Raw genomic sequence first — 24,681 nt, 5'->3', positions numbered from 1 at the left:
GCTTCCTCATAATCTGGTAACGAGAAGCATGGAGCCAGCTTCCTGGCTAATCGGGAAGTGGGGCGGCGTGTCATTACCTGCCACCTGGCTAATCAGGAAGCCGGGTGGCAGGTCATTATATACCGCCTGGCTTCCTTAATGGGACTTTGGTATCAACGAGTACCAAAAAAAAATATCTGTACTAATAATAATGATATAATAACTTGATAATTTTATAAGTGGATTTAACAATAACACTGATGTCTGCTTTATTTATTTTGCTTTGCAGCTCTCTTTATTTATTTTGCTTTGCAGCTCTCTTATTTTGTCTGATATAAATATGACAGGTCCACTTTAAAATGCACAGAAAACAGACTGCCAATATCCTTTCTCTTTCGCCATTCTTGTCATTCCTTTTCTGCACTGCACCCAGGCTCAGTGAACATGAAATGCCAGATTAAGCAGCTTGTTTCCCTTGAGGAATACGATCCTTTATATCCTGGGGATGAGGTCAACCTAGTGAGGGACAGGTATTGTATCATGATGAATAATGACTCGCAATAACACAGGGTCGCCTTCTCCTGCACTTCCGCTAAACGTCCACAAGATGGCGCGCCACCCTGCCGCTAGTCCTCGCCGTCTCCTAGTACATGTACCTTCTTCTCATCGATCGCTAGGGAGAGAGAGGGAGGGGGAGACGTTTCCTGCTAAAGGGGAAAGAGAAGAGCGAGGGGTGTAAGAGGAGAGCGAGGAAAACGATAGCGGGTAGAAGAGAGCGATCTAAATAGTGAAGGTGAAAAGGAGGGAGGAAGAGAAGAGGGAGAAGGTAGGAGGCTGCAGGGTGAGGGGGAGAAGAAGAAGAAGGAGCAGCAAGGGAGGGACAGAAGGTGGAGGAGGTTGCTACGGAGGGAGAGAGGATTTGTCACTGTAAGGGATCTAGCCTGTCCTTATGGAGGAATAAGAGTGATCGGGGGTGAAAAGCAAGAGAAAGGAGGGCTCTTCAGTCGCCTTATTTGTAGGGAGATCTCTAGCCAAAAGAAGGATGCATTTTGCCTTTGGAATTATACATGGTGCAGGGCTTCTGCTGCTCATCACCCAGGCTGCTCTGGTGAGTAACATCATAGAGATCCCCATTTATCAAGTCATTTACACAGCTCTAGGATACACCCTTAACACCCTCTCCCATTAACCATTTCATGACCGCCTAGACTTGCCAAAGAGCCTTCACCCACACATTGCTTCCATTCCCTATGATTGAAAGCCAGCTCAGGTTGTCACCTTCTTCATTTTATTCCTTTTTGCCTGCATGTTGTCTCCTATCGAATGAAGCAGGGTGCTGATCACAATGTATCATCTGACAAAATGGCTATGCTTCTGCTATGGGTGATTCCATGGTGTCATTTTAAAGGCACGTGTGTCCATAGGCTCCCAGAAATGTGTGCCCTCATCAGTGTTGCCCATTGTGTCCCAGTGATTTCATTCTGCAGGTGAGGTACACTAGTTGGGCGTGCGGTTATAAAACTGCAGTTACAAGGGTTGAACGCTGCTAATTGAAAGTGCATAGTGGGAATACACAGATTGCATTTTTAATCAAAGGCAAATCCCCACCATCAATGTCTTCTTTTTTTCTTTTTTTGAAAGGTGTTTATTTTTGTTATTTGAAGACAAAACAAGGCCAACAGCTGAAGATAGTGCAAAATAACATTCAACAACCAAACCATTGTTGTTGAATGAACAATGTTTCATATATGTTAAATATATTTTTTCCACGGTTGAAGTGTCTTTTTTTCATTTCATAGAAGAATTTATAGGGCATGCCTCCTAAATGTGTAAAATAGCAGTTTAAATATTGGTTGGTATTTTCAGCACATTGTTCTTTCTTTCCTAGAAATCAAAGAGACTTACTGCTAATACATATCAGATTTCCTTTTTTCAATTGGATGGATAATGCAGCACATTTCAATTAGAGTTTATTGTGTGCCATAAATATGCTTGGGCTGTGTACTATTATATCTGTCATTAGAGATTTAATATCTGTAGTATTGAAGGCCTCATGCATTAAAGCAGGGGTGGACAAATTCATATCTAGCCTGGAATTCAGGAGCCAGTCTGTCCAATCCAGGAGCCAGCAGGATTGTATTTTGGAGTCATCTCCATCGACAACAGCTAGAGAAAAACTCAAAAGTTGGGTACCAGCTGTAATTCTTAAGGAGCATTGGCGACCTGGCTCCTTGCATGTGTCCAGCCTTGCGTTAAACTGTCTTTGTTGCCCGTAGCAACCAATTTGGTTCTCCATTTCATGCACCCACTTGACCAACAAAGTGTGACTGGGAGAATTTGATTAGCTAGATATAAACAGCACAGGCTCTTCTTTGTTTGCAGGCATTTTCATTTCTGGTCTGTCGTGGGTTACAAATGTCCATTTGTGGTGTGAAAACTGTGCCATGTAGTTATATCTGGAATGGCAGCGATGTCTTCTGTTATAAATATATCGCCACTTCAGAGTTGTGAAGGGACTGTGTTGCTATGAATATAATGTGAAATGTTTGTATTTAATCATGTCAGTTTGTGGCTCTTCTAAAGTGAGAAGTACTTGGCCCGTGGCCTCATTTCTTTATATGGCCACATAACTCAGTTATTTGTCAGGTTGTTATCATTTATGGGGACTGTGGGTGTTGGGCCTTGCTTTTTGTTTCTAAACTGCGCTAGATGAGTGTCACATGGAATCTCATTGGCTACTATGAGCAATACGGAAACTTTATTTTTTTTCCTGTTTTAGACGTGTTTCTGCAAATGTTATAAGCATGCTGTCAGAATGCTTTAGGGTCTACCCACAAAGCTCAACTGACCATATATGACCACTAAAGGATACAGAAAAGCAAACAGAGATGTTGGTCATGTGATCATCTAGCTGCCACTTGTAATCAGTCATGTGATCACCCATGAACTGCCATTTATCTTAATAATTTGAGATGTGCTATTAAAAACACAATTTAATCCCCCAACGTATAATTGTGAGATGTTGCAGCGATTTAATCCACCTGTTTGGAAATTGGATGAGAGAAGGCCAGCCTGCATGAGTTGCTTTTACATTTAGTTCTTGTGCCTGTGGCCTCATAGTTGTATATCTGCAGAGTGAGATCATCTAAAGCACTGCTGCTGCCGACAGCTAGTCTTGCAAGATGTGGAGGGAGATTTGGTGACGCTTTTACTGTGTTCCTCATTAATCTGCTTTCTGGAAAGTAAGCTGTAACTGAAGACCGGCAGACAAGCATCTCTCTGCTTCATCTATTCAGTAGATCAGCATTTTCACCATCTTTAGGCCTCATTCACACAGCTTGGAGTCGGCCCGTACAGATCCGTGCGCCGTGTACGGCCGTATCGGGCCATTCCCGGGAAGGACAGGTGATGCTTGTGATTGTATGCAGCAGCCTGTTCTTCTCTATCGAGGACGCGGTCCTACGCTCATCCGAGCTGCACATCCGTGCAGGTGTCCGTACTCGGACGCAGACAGGATGGATCCTATCTGCGTCCGAGCACGGACACCCGCATGGATGTGCAACTCGGGTGAGCGTACGGCGGCGCATGGCCGCGTCCTCCCATATGGAAGAACAGGCTGCTGTGTACAATCACACGCAGCACCTGTCCTTTCCGGGAACGACCCGATATGGCCGTGCATGCCGCACGGATTTGTACGGGCCGACTTCTAGCTGTGTGAATGATGCTTAACTTTTGTTTCTTGATCATTATCATTAGGCAAAAGTGTTCTTAACCCTTGCATTAGGGCTACCCCCGCACTGCAAGGGTTAACTGCTCATTTTTGTCTAGGTGCAAAAACAAAAGTTATACTCATCCAAACTGCTGAGCCAGCTCCGTGCTTCTCCAATCACTGAGGCCTGTCTCCTCCTACGCTGCAGTAGGGAAATGTTCCTCAGCGTCCTCACATCTATATACTGAAGAGAATTTATCAAAACTGGAGCAGCTGTGCACGGCAACCAATCAGCTTCTCTCTTTTATTTTCACATCTTAACTGAACAAACTGAAGAGAGAAGCTGATTGGTTGTCATGCACAGCTGCTCCAAATTTTGTCTGATCCAGTTTTGATAAATTCCACTCACTGTGTATAAAACATGATTAGCGGTACCGTAGACCACTGCTGCCGTTGGGAAGAGAGGGTCCAGGGACTGGTCTAAGAGCAGGCCATCTCCGAGGATTGGGTGAGTATAACCTAGACACAAAGGAGCAGGGGGTAGCCCCACTGCAAGGGTTAATAAAAATACTGCCCAGAGTTCTGCTTTAAAATCACCAGTCATTAGAGGAGCATCTCTGACACTGGAAAGCAAAGCCCTATTCCGTTACTAAGATGGCCACATCCACACAGAGACAAAGTGCAGATCAATACATAGTAAGCCTGTAATACAGAAAAGATCAGCTTCAGGGAGACCCCAGGCAATACTGGTGACTCGTCCCTTGTTCTCTGCCTGCACAGCTTCCACAGTACAGGTCCTCTTTACAATGTGAGCACTGTGCAGTGCACTAGACCCTGATTAACTCACAGTGGTGGCATTCCCACTTCAAGCCTGCCTTGTAGTATGTAGATGATTTTTAATATAATGATAGATTCAAGGTGATTAAGCAGGATTTAAATGTTGAATGAATGCACAATTAGTCTTGCAAAAAAAGGTAGATTATTGTGGATGTTTTGATGTGTTTCATTCATTTGTATGGGCTACCTTAAGACAATGCATGTTAATGCGCGCAAAAACATAAGTTAATGCACATGTATTAACACAAAGCATCAGGATGCTAGGCTTAGTGCCCATTCATGTCAGCCTGGTCCACTGTGGTGCGTTTAACACACACACGTTAATATGTGTTGTGTTAAGAGAGCCAGTTCATTTAAATGGGCTACCTAATTCACCACAACAAAAATCATTCCTGCAGCATTTTGGCAGCACAACACAATGCCTGGTAGTGAATTACCACATGTTGGGGTGTCGTTCAGGACGACTGACATTGCACCAACATGTGTAATGTGTGCATTACAGCAGTGAACTGGTGTTAACAGGCCCTTAAATATGGCTATTTATGTTTTCTTGGAGTTCTGCTTTATCATTTACATGTTGACCGTGCACAATGATGGGAAACCAAGCACAATGGAGGAAAACTATAATTAGAGTATCATTGCATCATAAATAAGTCACATTACTGTGGCATGAGCTGACTACCCCGGAATGTTCCACTTAATACACATCATTTTACAAGATGTGAAAGTGTATTCTTCTGATATACTTGACTCTGAGTGTGGCTTTTTTGTGAGTTCTCAGTCCATTATTCATCATGTGGGTGGAAAAAAATCAGCCTAGTAAATGACACATCGAAGTTTAACATCTAAATACTAACCTAATAAAGGGATGGACAAATGAATATGGAGTTTAGAAGCTAGTCTGTCCAGTACAGGAGACAGCATGTTTTATTTTCAGGAGACAACTCCACCAAAGAAAGAAAAGCTCAAAGGTTAGCTAACATCAGTCATTTCTAATGAGCATTGGTTACCAGTGAAACGTCTTCAAGAAAAATACAGCAAGTCCAGTTGCCTTGACTTATTTTTTACAGATACATTGGTTACCTGGCTCCTGGGATTTGTCCAGCCCAGCTATAAGGCTGCACATAGCAATTGTCCTCATCCATGTGGTCAGGGATATTCAAAGCAGTTCATGTGCTCAGATTCATGTATATGTGTTCCAAAATGACCTGACCTAATGTAATCTAATCCTTACACAGTTGTGTGTCATGGGGATCACAATGAGTGGGGCACATATGAGAACAAATACATTTGGGACACCACCATTATTAAAGTGCAGTGTATACTAGCATCTACAGGAGGTACTCATCTTGTGTTCTTGGTGTGTTTCAACCATTCCCTAATTTTCAGGGGGGACTGAACGCCTTCAATGGGGCTTGGTTTAGGCTTTAGACTTGCTTTGCAATAAACCATAATAAAATGAACATGTTGACATTGCATTTGACCAGAAAGAAACAGAGTAATACTGCTGTGATTTTCACTTCATTTAGCTAGCCTATGAATAAATTATCTGGTATGTTGGAATTATTTTTTTCAGTTGCCCATCCTCCAAGATACGGTAAATACACACAGAAGACAGGTAAACTAATTTAACATACATTGAACAGTTAATGTGTGTTATAGGTGAAAACATGGGCATTCCAAGGTCTGATCGTTTGCTGACGAACAGCATTAAAGGAGAACTATGGGTTTAAGGCTTTTCCCAATAGTTCTCCTTAGGGTAACGGGAGGACACAAACTAGCGTCCTCCCGTCACCCTAGGCCAGTGATGGCGAACCTTTTTGAACCCGAGTGCCCAAACTGTGACGCAAAATCAATTTATTCATCTCAAAGTGCCAGCGCCGAAAATTAGTTTAGTATTGTATTGCAGTTTGGGCGCTCGGGTTTAAGAAACATTCAACATCACTGCCTTAGGCAAAGTAGGGAAACCCGCATATTCAAACATTAAGGCCCCATTCACACTGAGCGACACTCACCTGGGCGGATTACCGCGCGGCCAGGATATCGCGACTGTTCGGGCGACGTTCCAATGACGATCACGCGACCTTCAACGTCGGGCTGCATGCAAAAATTGCGCGACATCCACGGGAAAAAGGGTCCTGCACGAGCGAGGGGCGATAGCGATGGGCGACACGGAGCTGTACATTAAAACAGCTCCATTAAAAAGCATTGTATGGCAAATTCTTGCGATATCATGCGGCGGAAATCACGCGATAAAACGCCCAGTATGAATGGGCACTTAAACACTCAATAAAACACATACACGTTAACCATGGCAGGTAATACCCTCTCACTTTTTCCTTCCGTTTCATCATGATGGACTTATCTTTTCTACTAGTGGTAATATTTTTTATAAATTGGTATTAATTATAAACTTATATAACAGTTTAAAGCAAGGACAGATCTAACTTGAAATGTGATTTCAAATGAAAAAAAAAATCACATGTTTTCAGAGTTTACTCATTATGACAATGCTTAATTTAATGCACTAAAAAAAATAGATTCTTATAATCATGCTAATTGGTCATTGCAGCGTTGATTCTTCTCATATTTGCTGCCACATGTGAACCTTTTCCATTTATATGCAAATTGTAGGCTTGTAAAGATTTTATTTCTTTATACGTAGATTTAACAGTTATTTATCATGCGTATCTCCTTTACTAGGGTTGGCATAATCATTAGCTTTAGAACAAAATTTGTTTTCATAATTATTTTGTTCAGAACAAAGCAGGCAATCTCTATTCTTCAAACCCTTGAAAATGTGATATTTATACATATATTTTTTCCGCAAGGTTTATGTACATTTGTGCAATACAATTAGGGCCTGCGTCAACGAGTTTCAATTGGCAACACAGCTTGATTTAGGCCCCTTTCACAAAGGTTGATCAAGAGAGGATCCGTGCATGGATCTCTTCCTGATCAGAGTAGTACAGAGCGGATGTCACCGATGGGACATCTCTGTCCGTACATGTGGTCAAGCAGAACTGAAACTGCTGGACCACATGTTAGTCTATGGGGAATTGGATGTAAGTGGACATGTATCCGTTCAGATTACCCACGATCTAGCATGATCAGGTCCGGCGACACGGATCTCTGATCGGTTTGTTTTTTCAAACCTGGCCGGAGTCGGGGGGTAGCCGGGTTGTAACGGACATCTGTCCGTTTACATACGGCTACCCTTAGACTAACATTGGGCATCTGATTGGCACCTGAAAAACTGACAGACCCGATTGGACCGCCCTTGTGAAAGGGGAGCCTTAGACATTAGTTTGAGACATGTATGATTTAGAATTCATTTCAGGTGCAGTTGACCTGCTTCAGTTAATTTTGCATTCCCTAGACTTGTATGGGGAAAGAAGCAGTTCTGAAGGGAATCAGAGCTGGTTGACATGGTTCTTACCATGCATGGGTTCCCCCATAGTGACTGCACTAATGCTTGAGGTACAAACTTGTCTGAACTCTTTTTGTGGGGACAGCATGATGTGAACACAGTCCTTAAAGTAAAAAAAAAAAAAATCGAAAAACTTAATGGACATATACAGCATATAGAAGAAACCTCAAGGCACCAGCATGTCCTCATTCACTAGAGGACACTAGGACCCGTAGAAACTGGCAGTTTCCAATATGAGAATGCTAACCAACGTCCATGGTCACTTGTGGTGACCTGCCCGCTCCCACCTCCTGCATGTCACTATTGACCCATCACTATGATAGGTGGCCTCAGTAACCAGTAGTGAGGGTGCAGGAAGGGTTAGGCTATGAACACTGGCTATTGTCTGCATAAAAGTGTAGCCCAGATTTTTGGGCTCCCACAGCACTCAAGAGATTTACATGTAGGTACATGGGGTTGCTCTCTGAAGGTGATTATTATTTTTCATACAATGCTTTAAGGCAGACTGCACCAAATAGAGCAAAGGGGCTCCGTTTGTTTTTGTTTTTTTTCATACTGCATTTGTATTTGGGACTGTATATACATAATGCAGACCTCATGGGAAAGATTGAAATGTGGTTGTACCTGTGGTCTTGGTGCCCCTGATGGTCACCATATGGCAAATGTACCACAAGGAAACCAGACCACAAGTTAACCACACCAAAGCATACCTGCATTTATATATTGAGACAAGTAGTATGCCTGATATATTCAGAAATCTTTTAAGTAGCTGATGGTTGTTCCTATTTCTGTTGAATAAAGTAGAGGTTAAAAGAGGTCAAATGGATTTGTCATGCAAAATGTCTAATCATATTGTTTTAATGCATTAATACATTTCTTTAAATTGAGGACTTAACATTCCTGCTGTGTTTTAATTTAGAATATAAGCATAATCTATGGTGTTTTACATGCAGATTATATATTAATATATTTTACAAATACGCTATATTTTAGGTTTCAAACAATGCCATTGTTTCCTTGTGTATTCAGTCTGCCATAAGTATTTGACATGTATTGAAGTAATCCTTTTAGTAAGGGATGCAGTGCAAACAGCAAAGCAGAAAGCCTCAAACAATATAATGGATCAATAATATGATAGTTCAATAATACAACAGTAGAAGGCTTCTATAATATCATATTTATGTGTTCTAAAGCAGGCATAATAGAACGCACAACATAAAAGAATTGGTAATGACCATGAGATTTTACTCATAATGATACTACAGCAGGAAGAAATGCTTCCCCAGCTAATAATATGTGACAGCAGAGGATATGATGAGATGCCATTGCTGCCCTGTAGGTCCACAAGCAAATACAAGCAGTTCTACAATTAAAGAGCCGCTGAACATACATCCCAAATGGATAGATGTAAATTTATGTTTAATTACATTCTTACATTTTTCATTACTTCTTAGTCATATATAGTCTTGAGAGGATGGTCATTAATGTAGGTACAGTTTGGCCATCCTCAGGGCAAGCTGTGTGCAGTATACTGCAGAGTACTTGTAAGGTCCCACATGTTATTGGAGACTGGAGGAGGCATGGAGCAGATAGGAAGAGGCCAGCACCGCCTCATATGGGTGGAGGAATAGCAATCAGGACAGGATTTTGTGTGTAATTGTTAGCTTGCCAATTTGGTTGTTTTCAGTTGGATTGATCATTGTCATGTTATGTACTGTATGTGGGTAACTAAATAGTATAGCTGTTTATATCTGTAAATATAACCATTAACAAATTCCTTTCTCTTTTGGAATTTGGAAACACTGTTTATGTGCTTATTACTTCTTTTGAAGAATAATTTATTGAATCCATCCCCTCGCTTTAAAGTACATACTAGCAATAGGATGAATACAGAATTGTTTGTTGGTGTTAGTGAGTGCAAAAGTGTGCATTGTTGCGGAATCAGCGAGTGCAAAGTTGTAGTGTTGGTAAGTGTAGAAAAGCACATGGTTGCAAGTGGATAGCAGCTCGTTATTGCAAAGCTGGCAGGTGCGGAATAGCATGCCAGCAAATGTCAAAATGCATAATTGCAGTGTTGGCCAGGGCAGAAAGTGCATTATTGGCAATTAAAGAAGTGCATACCATTGAAGTAATTGCAGGTTCAAAAGGACGAGTTGGTGTAGCATCAGCAAGTGGAGAAATATACACTGATGCAAACTTGTTAGTAGCTGCAATGTCAGCTAATAAAGAAATGCATGGATGTTTGCAGAAGTTCATATCATTGTGGTGTAGGTGAGTGCAAAAGTGTGCATCCTTGCGTTGGTAGCGAGTGCAAAATTATGCGTCATTGTCTTTTCCCTTGAGATCGTTAACACAACTATCCAGCCCTCCCCTCATGCCAAGGTCCTAGGTGTCATCCTTGACTCGGACCTCACCTTTCTTCCCCACATCCAATCACTATCCAAATCCTGCCGCCTTCACCTTCGTAACATCTCCAAAATACGCACCTTCATCACCAAAGAAACAGCAAAATTACTCATCCACTCCCTTGTTATATCTCGTCTTTACTATTGCAACTCCCTCCTCATTGGCCTTCCACTACACAGGCTACCCCCCCTTCAGTCTATCATGAATGCAGCTGCTAGACTCATCCACCTAACCAACCGCTCAGTGTCTGCAACCCCCCTCTGCCAATCCCTGCACTGGCTTCCAATAGCACAAAGGATAAAATTCAAAATATTAACAATCAGTTACAAAGCCATCCACAACTCTGCCCCCGACTATATCTCAAACCTGGTCTCAAAGTATCACCCTAACTGTAGGCTCCGATCTTCCCAAGACCTCCTGCTCTCCAGCTCCCTTGTCAACTCCTCCCATGCTCGCCTCCAGGACTTCTCTAGAGTCTCTACCATCCTCTGGAATTCTTTACCCCAACCTGCCCGTCTGTTCCCACCATGACTGCCTTTAGGCGATCCCTAAAGACTCATCTCTTCAGGGAAACCTATCCCACCTCAACCTAACCACTCGACTATCACGTTCTCAAACAATTCATCCCCACGCAGCTCCCTTCTCATGTATCACTTCCCCCTCCCTTTTAGATTGTAAGCCCTCAGGGGCAGGGCCCTCCTTACCATCTTGTCTTGAATTGTATTGTGATTGTAATGTCTGCCCTATATTGTAAAGCGCTGCGCAAACTGTTGGCGCTATATACATCCTGTATAATAATAATAATTGTGTGTTGGTGAGTGCAAAAGTACACATCATTAGGGTGTTGTTGAATGCAAAAGTATGTGTCATTGCAGTGTTGGTGAGTGCAAAAGTATGCGTCATTAAGGTGTTGCTGTCATTGCATTGTCCGCAAGTGCAAAATTGCACATCAATGTGGGTGAGTGCAAAAGTGGGTGTTGGTGCATAGTTGGTGAGAACAAATGTGTGCACAGTGTGTTGTCGGTGAGCGAAGTGTGCGCCGCTGCAGTGTCAGCGAGTACGTGTGTGACAAGGTATAGATGCAGTTCACTGCAATGCACAGGAAGTGTCAGTGGACTATTCCACGGCACAATTCCTTTGAACATGTGCAGGTGAAAGTGCTTCCCGCCGCCATTGTTACAGAATCGCGGCTATAGGGTGGGCAAGAGTTAACAAGTGACCAGATCAGATATCATGACCTTGTATTTTAGGATAGATTTGTAGACTGAAACAATAAAAAAAATGTTTTTCCCTTTTGAATTATATCTCCACAATCATTTGAGGGACCTTTGATCACCATTACCATTTTTTGGCTACAGTGTTAGTATTCATTGGGTTGTAAATATGGCATCTTTATAATCATTTGAGGGACCTTTGATTACCATTACCATGTTTTGGTTGCAATGTTAGTATTCGTTGGGTTGTAAATATGATATCTTCATAATCATTTGAGGGACCTTTGATTACCATTACCATTTTTTTGTTGCTGTGTTAGCATTCATTGGGTTGTAAATAGCTCCAAAATCTCTCTAGGCTCCCTAGACTGTTTAGAAACAATACTGCTGACATCCTAGTAGCCTAATCTTGTTTGAGTAAGTTAGTAGTAGGGATGAGGCATCCAGTCAAGCATGACCCCTCCTGACCTCGCAAGGATTAACACACTAGACTTGTCTGTCATTGACAGACCATGAGGGTTCCTGCAAGTTCAACTTCTTAGAACCAGTGAGTTGGTTTTACTGACCTCTTTTCTTTTCATTTCTCCCTGCATCATGTGTTACACTGTCTTAGCTTCTTATTAGGTGCAAAAGTTTCTTTTTTACGTTGTTCATAGAAGTTTTTCGCTGTTAAGGTCATTTTACCATCTAACATTTATTTTTTTATTTGGCCGAAACTCATTCTGGTTCTGGGCAGAGCTTTTTAGTATCTCATAGGTTGTGACCTACTGTGCCAGACTTTTCTTAGTGGAGAGTGTGCAATCATCCAAGAACTTTAAACCCACTTCATATGATTTTAATAGACTTTGGTGTCCTTATACATTTCTGAACTTTGGACTATATACATAGGCATGGCTGTGTATAATAGAAGTTTTATGCCTTTTAAATAGATTTTTTTAGGTCGTGACCTTTAAGAATATATTCTCTAGATTAGTTTTATACTTTTTTTCCTGCTTTTTATTTTGAATCCAATTATTTGAAATTGTTACTTATTGATTTAGAAGGAAACCTTTACTTAGAGAAATACAGAGGCACCTACTGCAGCCCTTTTAAAAGTGTAAAGCCTCAGTCACACTATGTGGTTTGAGATTCCTACGGATTTCTGTGGCAGGAATCCCAAATCTCCTGTTTAAATGCGGCCGCTATACCCATTCAAGTTATTGACCAGTTGACAGAGGCCACATTTGTAAGCGGCATTCTGCATGTAATTATATATGATATGATTACATGAGGTTTGGAATAGATCACTGTCCCTGGACACATCTATTGTGCCTCCAGGGACAGTGATCTATTACAAACCGCATGTAATGGTATCATATACAATAAAATACGGAATGCGCTTACAAATGCTGCCACTCTCACCCGGTCATTAACTAGAATGGGTACAGTGGCCGCATCTAAACAGGAGGTTTGGGATTCCTGCCACAGGAATCTGTAGGAATCTCAAATCACAAAGTATTTGTTCAGTGTGGAAAGATATATTTTACTAGAGTGTTGGGAAATGCTAAGCAAGCTTTTAGAACTTAGTCGTTTGTCTTAGACATGCAAGATAGATTGGGTGTAAGTAAATGTAGGGCACTGAACCCCACAGGAATGTCTTATACTTTCTAACACCATTGACAAGACATTTCAGAGTCTTGTCAATGGTGTTAGAAACATGGCCCTTCTGTGCTGCCAAAAAATAGCCATCAGCCAGTTGTACACAATCACCATGGAGTGCAAATTGGATAGAAGGCTGAGGCTTACTAGTTCCAGAAATGGCATGCTGAATTAGGACAACACTTATGAATTAGTGGCTATATTTAATCTTCAAGAGTATAAAGGCTGGATGTAAAAGCAAAAATAAAGTTATACACTTGCAACAAGAAATATATACACATTCATGTGCTCTTGCTTATTTGGTTCTGAAGACTGGTTATTTGGAGGTGTAAATAACATTTCAAATGGGGCTTTTCGATAAACCGTGGCCTTTCGTCATGGTAACTCATATTAGTGCACAACTTGAAATAAAATGTATTTTAGGACTCATTTTGTTGAGTGGACAGGTTGACTATAAATTTTAATTTATAGTCAACCTGTGTTGTTTGAATCAGCTGAACAACTGACCCTTGATAATGTATGTAAAGCCTAAAAAAAGCTGCTATTGTTTTCTAACTTTGGGTCTGTTAAAAGGTATCTATGGTAAAAAAAAAAAAGTAAAATAAAAATATATGTCTATACTTAATTTCCATAAGTTCTATCCCACTCCTAATAACCATATCCATCTAAAAGTTTACTTATTGAAGATCTCCATATAGGATGTACTTCCTCAATGCACTGACACTATTTCCCTCAGCCCTGTAAATATGCCTTATGAGCTACAACTCAACGTCTGAACACTGTAACATTATCATTGCTTGCTGGAAGCAATGCATGATGGGATATGTAGTCTTGAGAAATTGAGATTACATCACATCAAGCAGCAGGGAAAGAGATGCAAAGCACACTGGGAGTCCAGGAAGTTGATGAAAGTGATGGGCAGACAGAATGCAGCACTCAGAGGCTTTTTTCAAATAAGCTTTCAGGGGTGTGGAATTCCTATCGCCCAACGTCCGGGACTTGCATTTTTGTTTTTTTACTACATTTAGCCCTGCTTCATTCCTTTATAAACAAAAGAAATTGACGCGATTCCAAACAGCGTGTCGATTGAGGAATCACCTCTGTTTGCATTGTATTCTGACAGGTCCCGTCGGGCCATACAAGACTCTGCGCCATTATGTACCATAACAAATCACCTCCTTCCATGCTGTCACTTGACTGCAACCTAAACGTGCTAACTAGCACCGACATAGTCCAACTTGTACACACATTATGGTATCATGCCATATGGAGATTGGATGCACAACAACATTGTAAAAATAAATGTGCAGGAGGTTAGGTGTATGTGACGTAAGGGAGTGATGTAAAGCCGGCACATACTGTACAATAATTCATTATTATATACACTTGCTTTAAATCAGTCCCTTAAAGTGATACTAAACTCAGGAATTGGACTGAAATACAAGCCATTTGGTGTATTAGTTGTTTACCTGGAGTTCAGCTTTCCAGTCCAATCAAACTAAGTAGAAAAGCCTGTCTCCTGCCAGCATGCTGCATAGCGGGACTCTTGCTCTGTGTGTGGAAGCAGTAGTCTCTTTGCAGAAGTTTGACACTCCCCCTGCTGAGCCAGAGTTCCCCATCAGCAGTGAGCATGATCTTTGCTTATAGCATAGCTATAGGTCTGAGTCAGTAGGGGGAGTGTTGGACCTCTGCAGAGAGACCACTGCTTCCACATAGAGAACAAGAGTCCCACTATGCAGCTGCTGGTAGTGGACAGACTTTTGTACTTAGACTGTGGCTGCTTAAGAAAGAAAATAAAATGTAACACGTTTAAACCTTTTGGTTTGATGCACCTGGAATGTGTTCAGCTGATTTAGCTATCCAATTTGGGATATCTGACTAATAACAAAATTATTTTTTAGTTTATTAATGCACGAAGATTTCAGACATGATTCCAAATACATTACTTGTACTCTGTGGGCAGGCAGTATTTGTACATGATACATTCTTTGTAAATTCTTGCTAATACTGCTTCTTACCTCCTGTGGGATGCTATGTGTATACATAGTCGCACTCAGCAGCTGTTAATGAGTTGCTGCACGGAAGACACAGGCATAGTCCCTGGAGAGCTTGGCAGCCTCTCCTTTATGGATATATATGGTGAGCTAATGGTGTCTGATGTACACATGTGTGTGTAAGACACCCTTAGCTAGCCAGTAGGATTCCATTATGTTAAAACAGAAGGCTGAATGTCAAATTTATAGCATCATGAAAAATAGTTACACAGTCAGCATCTTCCTGGCATGCCTGTCTTTTTGGAGGCGGCAACATAAATTTTCTCTTTAGCCTGCAGTGGATTATGCACTTGTCTAAGCAAAAACCTATGAGATTGGATGCAACCTATTTAGATTTTCAAGGGAGACAAATAGTTTCTGAGATGGTTATAAAGAACTCAAAAGAGAACAATACAGTTCCTAGCTGGCGACATAATGAAAGCAAGTGTAATATTAAAAATACAATTACAAATCTCTTTTGTGGAAAAAACATGTTTATGTAATTCCCCTTGCTTCTACAGCCATGCAAATGTGAGCAAATTCAGATACTTATGAACCATGTGCCGCCACTCCTCAGAATGTTCTGCTTTTTAAGTTTGGACATGCACAGACAGAATATGGCTCCCACTGACCCCCAAAGGATTTATAGAAGATCAAACACAGGCAAAAATGAACAATGTCTGTTTAAATCAATTAATTTGCATAGTAACACCTTAATGATGGAAGGTAGAGCAAACCTTAAGCCTCCATTCACACATAGCAGTAGCGTTTTCCATGTGGAAAACTGTGCGGCACGAAAATGCGCAAACGTTAACATACGCACAAAAAACAGTATTTTTTATGCTTCTGCGTGACAACTGCTAATGTGTGAATGGATCCTAATACTGCTGTCACTTGCTAGGTGGAGTGTTGCATGCACACATGTCCCACTCCTTCTCTTACCTTTCAGCCTAGAAGAACTTCATGCTGCTGCTCCTGATTTTCATGCACTGGTGGATCGATCTTTCTCTAGTCTCCTGCCACTGCCCTCTTACTCTGACTTGGTCACCTCCAGTCCCTAATCCCTTTTTCAGCCTCTGCTGTTTAGGTTTCTGAGGACATGAGGCTTTGCCTCACCTTGGGCATCGTTGTTCTATCAGGTGCAGCATGTCTTAGCTGCACAGAGAGCAGTCCCACTTCCATGGCTGACCTGATTTTTCAGTATCCCCAGAAGGAACCAAGAATGATCCTAGGACCCCTATTACCATAGAGCCATCCTCATTAGAGATGTCCCACAAGACTGGTAAAAGAAGCTTAGGTATTTCAACATGTAATAGCCTGTAATTGGAAAATCAGCCTGCTGATCCAGGCATAGGGTCTTTTAAAATACTTTCCGCAATACACTTGGTATGTAAAACCTTCCACTATGGGGACTGTAAGCAATCTGTGAATCATTTCTTCCTCCTGACAATACGAAAAATGTGTTTCCCTTTGAAAGGGAATTTATTGATAAGTGGTCTCTGCCCTATGTAGATGCTCCAGTCATCCACCTTAACAAACATACAACCTAAGAGGTTGATGAAGTTCAGACTAATGATACAGACTAATTATTTTAGGGCATTGGTGGAGCACCAGGGCCAGGATGCAGCTGCAACCACTGCGACTCTGGTAGTTCTGCCACTGACTCCAAGCTGCAGAGGGACTACAAATCCCAGCAATACATTATATAGCCATGCAAAATTCCACTAGCTATAGAGGACTACAAATCCTAGCAATACATTTTACAGCAGTGCAGAATAATTTGAAACTACATACTCTATTTTGCTCACCAAGGTTGTATGCAGGGTCTCACCAGGGCTGCGTGCAGGGTCTCACCAGGGCTGCGTTCAGTGTCTCACAAGGCGGTGTGCAGGGTCTCACCAGGGCTGCGAGTGGGTCTCACCAGGGCTGCGTGTTGGTCTCACCAGGGCTGCATGTGGGTCTCACCAGGGCTGTGTGCAGGGTTTTACCAGGGCTGTGGAGGTGGGTGCGGGTCTCACCAGGACTTTATGGGCAGGTGCGGGACTCCGCAGTGCGGTGTCGGGTCTTCCCATGGCTGTGCAGACAGGTGCGGGCGGTGGGAAAGGGGACATGTGCAGCCGGACCGGCGCTGTAAACAGCAGCCGTGAGGTCCCCAGCAGGCTGCCGCAAGGTCCCCAACAAACGCCGAACCTTATGACAGCCACTGTGTTTAAAAATTTAAAGCGCTGTTCTCTGCGCTTATTTCACGTGAAAATACCCAGTATTGGCACCTATACAGATACTGGTATTGGTGCATCCCTAGTAGAAATCTGTCCTTGAGAGTCGTTTTTCATTTGACCCACACTGTAGTTTTCACTTAGTGGTGATTACCTTTCCTGGTCTGGAACACTAGGTTGATCCCTTTGTTATTTCTTTGGTTGTGGTAATTACCTTATTTATTTCCAACCTCCTTTCTATCTAGCCTTCATTCAGGCACTAACATGCTCTCTGTGGCTGTTGCCCACCCCTCCGTTGGACATCCCAAATGTCTAAGAATTACTAAATTTCTTGGCCCCCAGTGGGCGATAAAATCAAAATGTTATACTTACAGAAAAATCTTCTTTTTTTAAAAAAGTTTTTTAACAGAAACTGGTCTTGCCCTGACTGTTATTAGCCTTAGCACTGCTTGCTCACAAAACAGACATGGAGGACTGGCTTAACATTTTTTATGTTGCCATTCCGATGTACGGCTGAAATCAGCCGTACCAGCCTGAAGTGAATAACCGAACAGTGTTCAGCTCACTTCACTTCAGATCGGTCATTCACTCGGCTGCCCTCGGCAGTTTAGTGAATAGACCCCTAAGAATTATTACATTCCTGTGCCCCTCAATGGACTTCAAGAAAATGTTTTTATGTGAGTACAAAAATCAGTTTTTTTTCAGAACCTGTCTGTCTCTAAGAACTTCATAGGATAATAATATAATATGCAGGCTAAAAGCTGGTCAGTTTTGCTTGTATTAGCTGATTCAAAGTTCACATACTTGTTTCCTGGAATATGTGTAATTTTCAATGAAAAATTGTCAACCCTTTACTGTTTTGTGTGGTTTAAGGAAAGAGTAGGAATTGCAAGGCTTTTAGCCATTGCTAGTTTGGCAGTTTCCCCAGAGTTGCTAAAGGGACTTATGAACAGAATAAAACAAAGTTTACCAATTCCATATCCTAATGTCTAGAGACATGCTTAAAAAATGCTGATTTCTTCTTTTCTAGTTTGTTGTGTAACTCTTTCGAAGTAAACCATGACCTACATGTTACAATACAGCTATTACTAAATGGTACTTAAATATTGAGAAATTCATACACAACAAATCTTTTCCTGCAATAACTTTATTGTACTTATTAGTTCATTTTCAAATCTTCCAAAACAATATTGAAAGTTTACAGTTTACTGTTTTGATAAACCCTAATGAGGTGTTGTTGTTCTTTAATTTTTACCTAACAGATTCTCTCTGCCGGTGTGTCATCGTTAGTGCATATCCAGCTATAAGTGGAAAATGATGAAAGTATACTTGCCACCACCAAGAAGCTAATTAAAATCGTACACCTACACACAGCATATGCACAGACCAAAGCATATGTTGTGTGGACAGGCTCAAATATCGTATATGGAATGATTTGCAGCACACCTACTACCTTAGTTCCTTATAGTAAAACACCAGGCAAGGATTTTTTTAGACTTTTGGATAGAGCAAAGAAGGGTTAGATCATCTGTAAGTTGTTTTTAATTGCTGTTCTACTTTAATGTAGAACTATGACCTTTCCATTACAAAAAAATTGTGCTGCCACAGTGTATGAGAGTATCTGCACTTACAGTTTTCTTTTAGTCCCCTTGCAAAGTCCCACACATACCTGTTGATCCTGCCAGTGAAGGCCATCTGACACAGTGTTATGTGATGGTGTGACAACATTGCTGCACTGGTCTTGAATTCAGGGCAGCCTTGTAGGTTGTGCCTGCTTGCACTACAGTGGAATACAAATGTTGTAGGGGGCATGGCTATCAACATTGTGAACACTGATTCAGTCAGCATCTGAACATACCTAGTCCTGCCCACCGCTATCCAAACTGACAACACTGCCTCTTTTGCTGCAACCCTCCCACTGTGAACTGCAGTGTATGGGAAGGGGAGCAAGTGATAATCAAATGATGGAGGATTTGGTTCAGTTAGGGAAGGTTAGGTAAATATTTTGTTTATTGAAGTAGGCTTGTTATCGGTCATTCACTCGGCTGCCCTCGGCAGCTTTGTGAATAGACCCCATAGTAACTGAATTTGGGACTTGTTTAGATTGTCATGCAGAAGCTTTTAGTTGTAGTTTGACTATTGACATTACTAGGGTACCGATATTTTTTCCCCGGTAATCACCGATATCGAATATCGATACCGGAAGTCCCGCCCCTCAGCTTCCTGATTAGCCGAGAAACCGGGCTGCGTGTAATGACTCGCCGCCCGTCTTCCTGATTAGCTTGGAAGCCGTCTCCATGCTTCCTCGCCACCGGGTGACGAGGAAGCATGGAGCCGGCTTTCCGGCCATCAGGAAGTTGGGGGGCGGGCAATGACTCGCCGTCCGGCTTCTTGAATGGCCAGCTTCCAGAAAAATTACTTGCCGCCCTGGCTTCCTGATTGGTCGAAAAGCAGGCTCCATGCTCCCTCGTCACCAGGTGATGAGGGGGCATGGAGCCGGCTTCCCGGCCAATCAGGAACCTGGGCAGTGTGTAATGAATCGCTGCCCGGCTTCCTAATACCGGAAGTTCCGGTATCGGGATAAGTATCGGAAGCATTTGGGCGTGTACGATTACCCACCCAAATACTCGGTTTTGGCACTGTATCGATACTAGTATCGGTATCCGTGCATCCCTAGTCATTACATATTTGAATGCATACAACACTGCAAAAGCTATTATAATTATTATATGTTTAATACCTAATATTCAGTCGAAATGACACAAAGGGGACATGATATGATTTAAGCTGGTATTAAACTCGCAAACTTTTTTTCAATAATGAATCCACATCAAACAAATATATATTGCCCAGCATAGCATTTCTTTACACTTTTGTCCAAACACATACAGTTGTCATATTTCTGAACAGCTCCAACTCTCTTGGCTCAACTTCGGTGAACATTTTGCCCAGTACAAGATCACAAGAGATAGTACAGTCTCCAGCAGCTGTCTTTCTACTACCGTAGCTTTTAGCAGGGAGGAGAGAGAGCAGATAGTAGGGGAGTGTCTTGTCTTGCTGTACCTGTGTGTCTGTGGAGACACATACAGCTTACTAGCACACACAAGGCTAACTCCATAGGACCCTGCAAGGGAAAGGAGCCACCCTAACACAGGATATCAGGGCCAGTCCTCATGGGACCAGATGATTCTGCAGGAAGCTAAAACATTTAAACATTAAAGTGACACTAAACGCAGGAGTTAAATCTTAAAAATAAATTCAAGTATCTTAACTATTAACAATAATGTATCTTATTTGTGTATCACTCAAATCATCTCTTAATTGGTGCTGACACTGTCCTTCCTTCTGGAGGGTGGCTGCTTTTGTTCCCGATGGTCCCTGCGTGTATTGTAAAGTAGCTTTCGCTCCAAGCTCATTAGCATGATGGACTATAATCTCATGTTTAGTTTATTAATTTGTATTGAGATTGTAGTTTATCATGGGATTGAGTTTCCATGCTGCAGCTTGGTTGCACCGAGTGTGCTGTTTGGAACCCTTTATGGACCTCTTCCCATAGTTTACTTTAAAATCTAGTGATTACACCTATTGTGCTTCTACCTGATAATGTAAGAAAATTGACCTATTAGCATTTGAGGTGCAGTTTGGGTGTCACAGATCTATACTGAGCTTAGGGTAACGGGAGGACACTAGTTTGTGTTCTCCCGTTACCCTAAGGAGAACTATGGGGAAAAACACTGACCCCATAGTTCTTTAATTTCGCTGACTAATAATTTTTGTTTTTGGTTTTCATCAACAACACTTTTTCTGTGTCTAAAACTCACAGGGTTATTCACAAAAGGATGAAGAGTTTGGAGAAGGCAGGAGAAGTGAATCGAGGACAACGTAGCTGATTTGGAAAAATTCTCCAATTCAGCTCACTTTCCAGTTTGGATATGTTGTCCTAGATTGTACACTTCTCCAAACCCTTCACCCTTTTGTGAATAACCCTGTAGGTTATGATGACTAACACTATAATGAAAATATATTGACATTGCAGTTGACTAATTAAAACTAGACTAAAATGTTAGTGAGAGACGATTTGGGAAGAGATCCAATGAAAACTAATCTCTTTGGACTTCTAGTTCCGGTTTCATCCTGAATAGACAGCTAATAGGTAATATGTGTAATGGCATTACAGACAATATAGCTTTTCATTTTATTATTTTAGAGCTGCACATCTGCTTGAAACAATGAAGAATGTCCTATGCATGTTTTTCTAATCAATGCATTTCTAATTACTGGTCCCTTGTTGAAAATACTCAATGTTATTGTTTCTTTATAAGACTTGGTTTAATCTAATTTTAAAATAAATAATGACATATTATATATCACAGCAGTAAATCTGTGTCTGTATTGCATTTTCAAACCGTAATACCATAAGTAATAAAAGGTTAAAATATGTTTACTCCAGGAGTATATACTAGATTGGAAATTCAAGAGAAATGCTTAAATTAGTCTTTAAAGGAGAACTATGGGGTTACGGCTTTTCCCCATAGTTCTCCGAACGGAAGGACACAAACTAGAGTCCTCCCGTCACCCTAAGCTCAGTATACCGCGAGCTACAGCTCGCGGTATACTGAGACGCCGCAGCTGAAACGGATTCCGACAATTATGTCTGGATCCGCCCAGCTGTGTGAGTGACAGCTGGCTCTGCCTATCTAGAGGCAGAGCCAGCTGTACCCGCCCCCTCCCCCGTCCATTCCGCCAGTCAGCGCTGGAGGATCGGAGCGGGAAATCCAGTCCCTCCCCTGTCACAGCTCTCTGCCGTGACAGTATCGAGAAGTGAGCGAACGCCGGTATGCGTTCGCTCGCTTCCCGATCTACTGAGCCGACCTGTGACAGTTGCATTGTCTCAGGTCGGCTAGAACTATGAGGATGAGTGAAAATCACTCACCTCATAGTTCTCCTTTAAAGTCCCTTGTGTATGTCCAGCTTTGTGTTGGGTCATGCTAGGTATTTGACGTTTATTAATCATCCCTGTCATTTTAGTTGTCAGCAGCCATTATATTTCTTCCCCTGCACAATCATTGCACAACCATTTTCCCCTGCCATCATCTGTATAATTCTCAGTCTATATAACCATGGCAGGTAATACCCTCTCACTTTTTCCTTCCGTTTCATCATGATGAACTTATCTTTTCTACTAGTGGTAATATTTTTTATAAATTGGTATTAATTATAAACTGATATAGACTAATAACTAATAAGTAGACTAGTACACTAAAACTACTGTAGATTTAGTCAACTAAAATCTTATAATATTTAGTTGACTAAAACAAGACTAAAACTAAAACAATTCAGATGACTAAAATATGACTAAACCTAAATAGCATTTTAGCAAAAGACTAAAACTGAATCACAATTTGCTGTCAAACACTGCTGCACACTTCCTGTTTTATCTCAAATATCCCTCCTAGTTCTTATCTTAGACTACAGAATGACTAGCTTTTATGTTGTTGAGATATGAGAGTAAGAGTAGTTGAATAGTTTAGCAAAAAATATTGGGCAGAACTGACACCAGACCACAAACATGCTGTGTTGTCAGCCCTAAACAAGACTTATGAGCTGAGGGTATTGCTGGCAGATCAACAAGTATTTTCTTCATTTGCAGGGTCCTGTGTATCACCAATCGCATTCATATTTCCAAGGCAGGTTTCCGTCTGATTGGTCGCTGTAAGAAATGTCTTTTTTAACACCATGCTTTCTGTAAGTGGGAAATAGCAAGAAAACTGCAGTGGTGTGTCCGAGAATAGCTGTTATGCATACAAGCTGAGATCAGATTACCAACAAAAGGAACTTAGTGGAGTGCTGTTCTACAGAAACGCATCCCCGAAATACAGAATACAAGTGAAGTACTAAGCAAGTAGGGTTTGCTTTCTCTGTGTATCTCAAGGTTAAATGTTCAATTTTGCCTAGATAGTACCTTTAAAGACAGCAGTCTTCTTTGAGCTTGTGAATTCTCAGTTCCACTTCTCATATCTGACCAAACATCAAACGCAATATTAGTATTCTGTAAATCACCGCTCAATGTTAAATGAAAGACAGTGATTACAAACAAAGAGCAAAATCAGACGCACTCAGGTAAGGATCTGACTCCAGATAACGGACTCCTACATCAGTAATCCACATTGACAGCTGTTGTTTATTCATTTACTTGGTATCTTTTTTTAGCAATGTATTATTTCGGGTTGCTTTTAGCAAGTTGATGATTAATGTGTGATTTTTCTTTAACAGTGATGTATATAAGGTAATTATAGCTGATGCTTCTGAATCATGTAAATATATAATGCAAAGACTTTCTAAAGTATTCAGACTGTGAAAGTGGAAATGCAAGTTATAAATACAAACATATTTACCTGTTATATCTGTATTGATAGTTCCAAAGTTAGCTACTGTGCAGGGGCTTCACTACAAATCAAAGTGCCCCATAGCAACATTTTGTACGGGGCCCTGTGATTTCTAGTTACGCCCCTTGCAGAGCTCACCTGAGATCCCACACAGCCCACCTGAGAGTGGCCCTGCAAAGCCCACCATGTACTGTCTATGGTGGCCTCTGCAGGGTCTCAGGTGGGCTGGTCACACCCCTGCACACCTCTTACCTGTCAGCCTCGATCTGCTGTCAGCCTTCTCCACCGCCGGGCCCCATCTCCTCCTCGATCGCCGGCGGGCCCCACCTCTTCCACCGGGCCTGGCCTCTTTCACCTCCGCCACCGTGCCTGGCCTCTTTTTCCTCCTCCACTGCCACCGGACCCTGGCCTCCTCCACCACAGTTGCTGGCTGTCACTGACTCAGCAGTGGCTGTGAGGAGGAATGCACCGCTGCATAGATCACTGACAGGTTGTCAATAACCTGGACAGCGGTGTGTTCCTCCTCACAGCCGCCAGTGACAGCCAGCAGCCTGCAATGCCATAGTGGCCCGCACGGCATCAGGGGGGCCCCTTTATTCCTTGTCCTGGCCGGGCCCCCCTGTGCCCCGGGCCCCATAGCAGCCACCTGGGTCACTATGGCGATAGTTCTGGTACTGTGTGATTCACCCACCTTCCCCACACTAAATAGCTGGTCAGGTGACTACCACTGTTTCCTGTGTCAGCATTGCCGATCAAAATCAGTAATATATGTATTACAATATATATATATAGATCTATATATATAGATCTATATATCTATATATATAGATCTA

The 24,681-nt window shown here is 41.8% G+C and overlaps 1 protein-coding gene across 1 annotated transcript in view; it reads left to right on the top strand.

Annotated features, from left to right (window-relative positions):
* The first annotated feature begins 813 nt into the window (after positions 1–813).
* Positions 814–24,681, top strand: part of LOC108793968 (syndecan-3-like) — a 97,552-nt gene continuing 73,684 nt past the window's right edge. The window contains exon 1 of the mRNA XM_018564932.1: positions 814–1,087. Within this exon, the coding sequence (XP_018420434.1) occupies positions 1,022–1,087 (66 nt within the window). The 5' untranslated portion in view covers positions 814–1,021. The remainder of the gene's footprint in view (positions 1,088–24,681) is intronic.

The sequence above is a fragment of the Nanorana parkeri genome, unplaced genomic scaffold (genome assembly GCF_000935625.1).
Source record: "Nanorana parkeri isolate BGI_ZX_2015 unplaced genomic scaffold, ASM93562v1 scaffold796, whole genome shotgun sequence".
Classification (NCBI taxonomy): domain Eukaryota; kingdom Metazoa; phylum Chordata; class Amphibia; order Anura; family Dicroglossidae; genus Nanorana; species Nanorana parkeri.
This window is presented reverse-complemented; position numbering and strand designations above follow the sequence as displayed.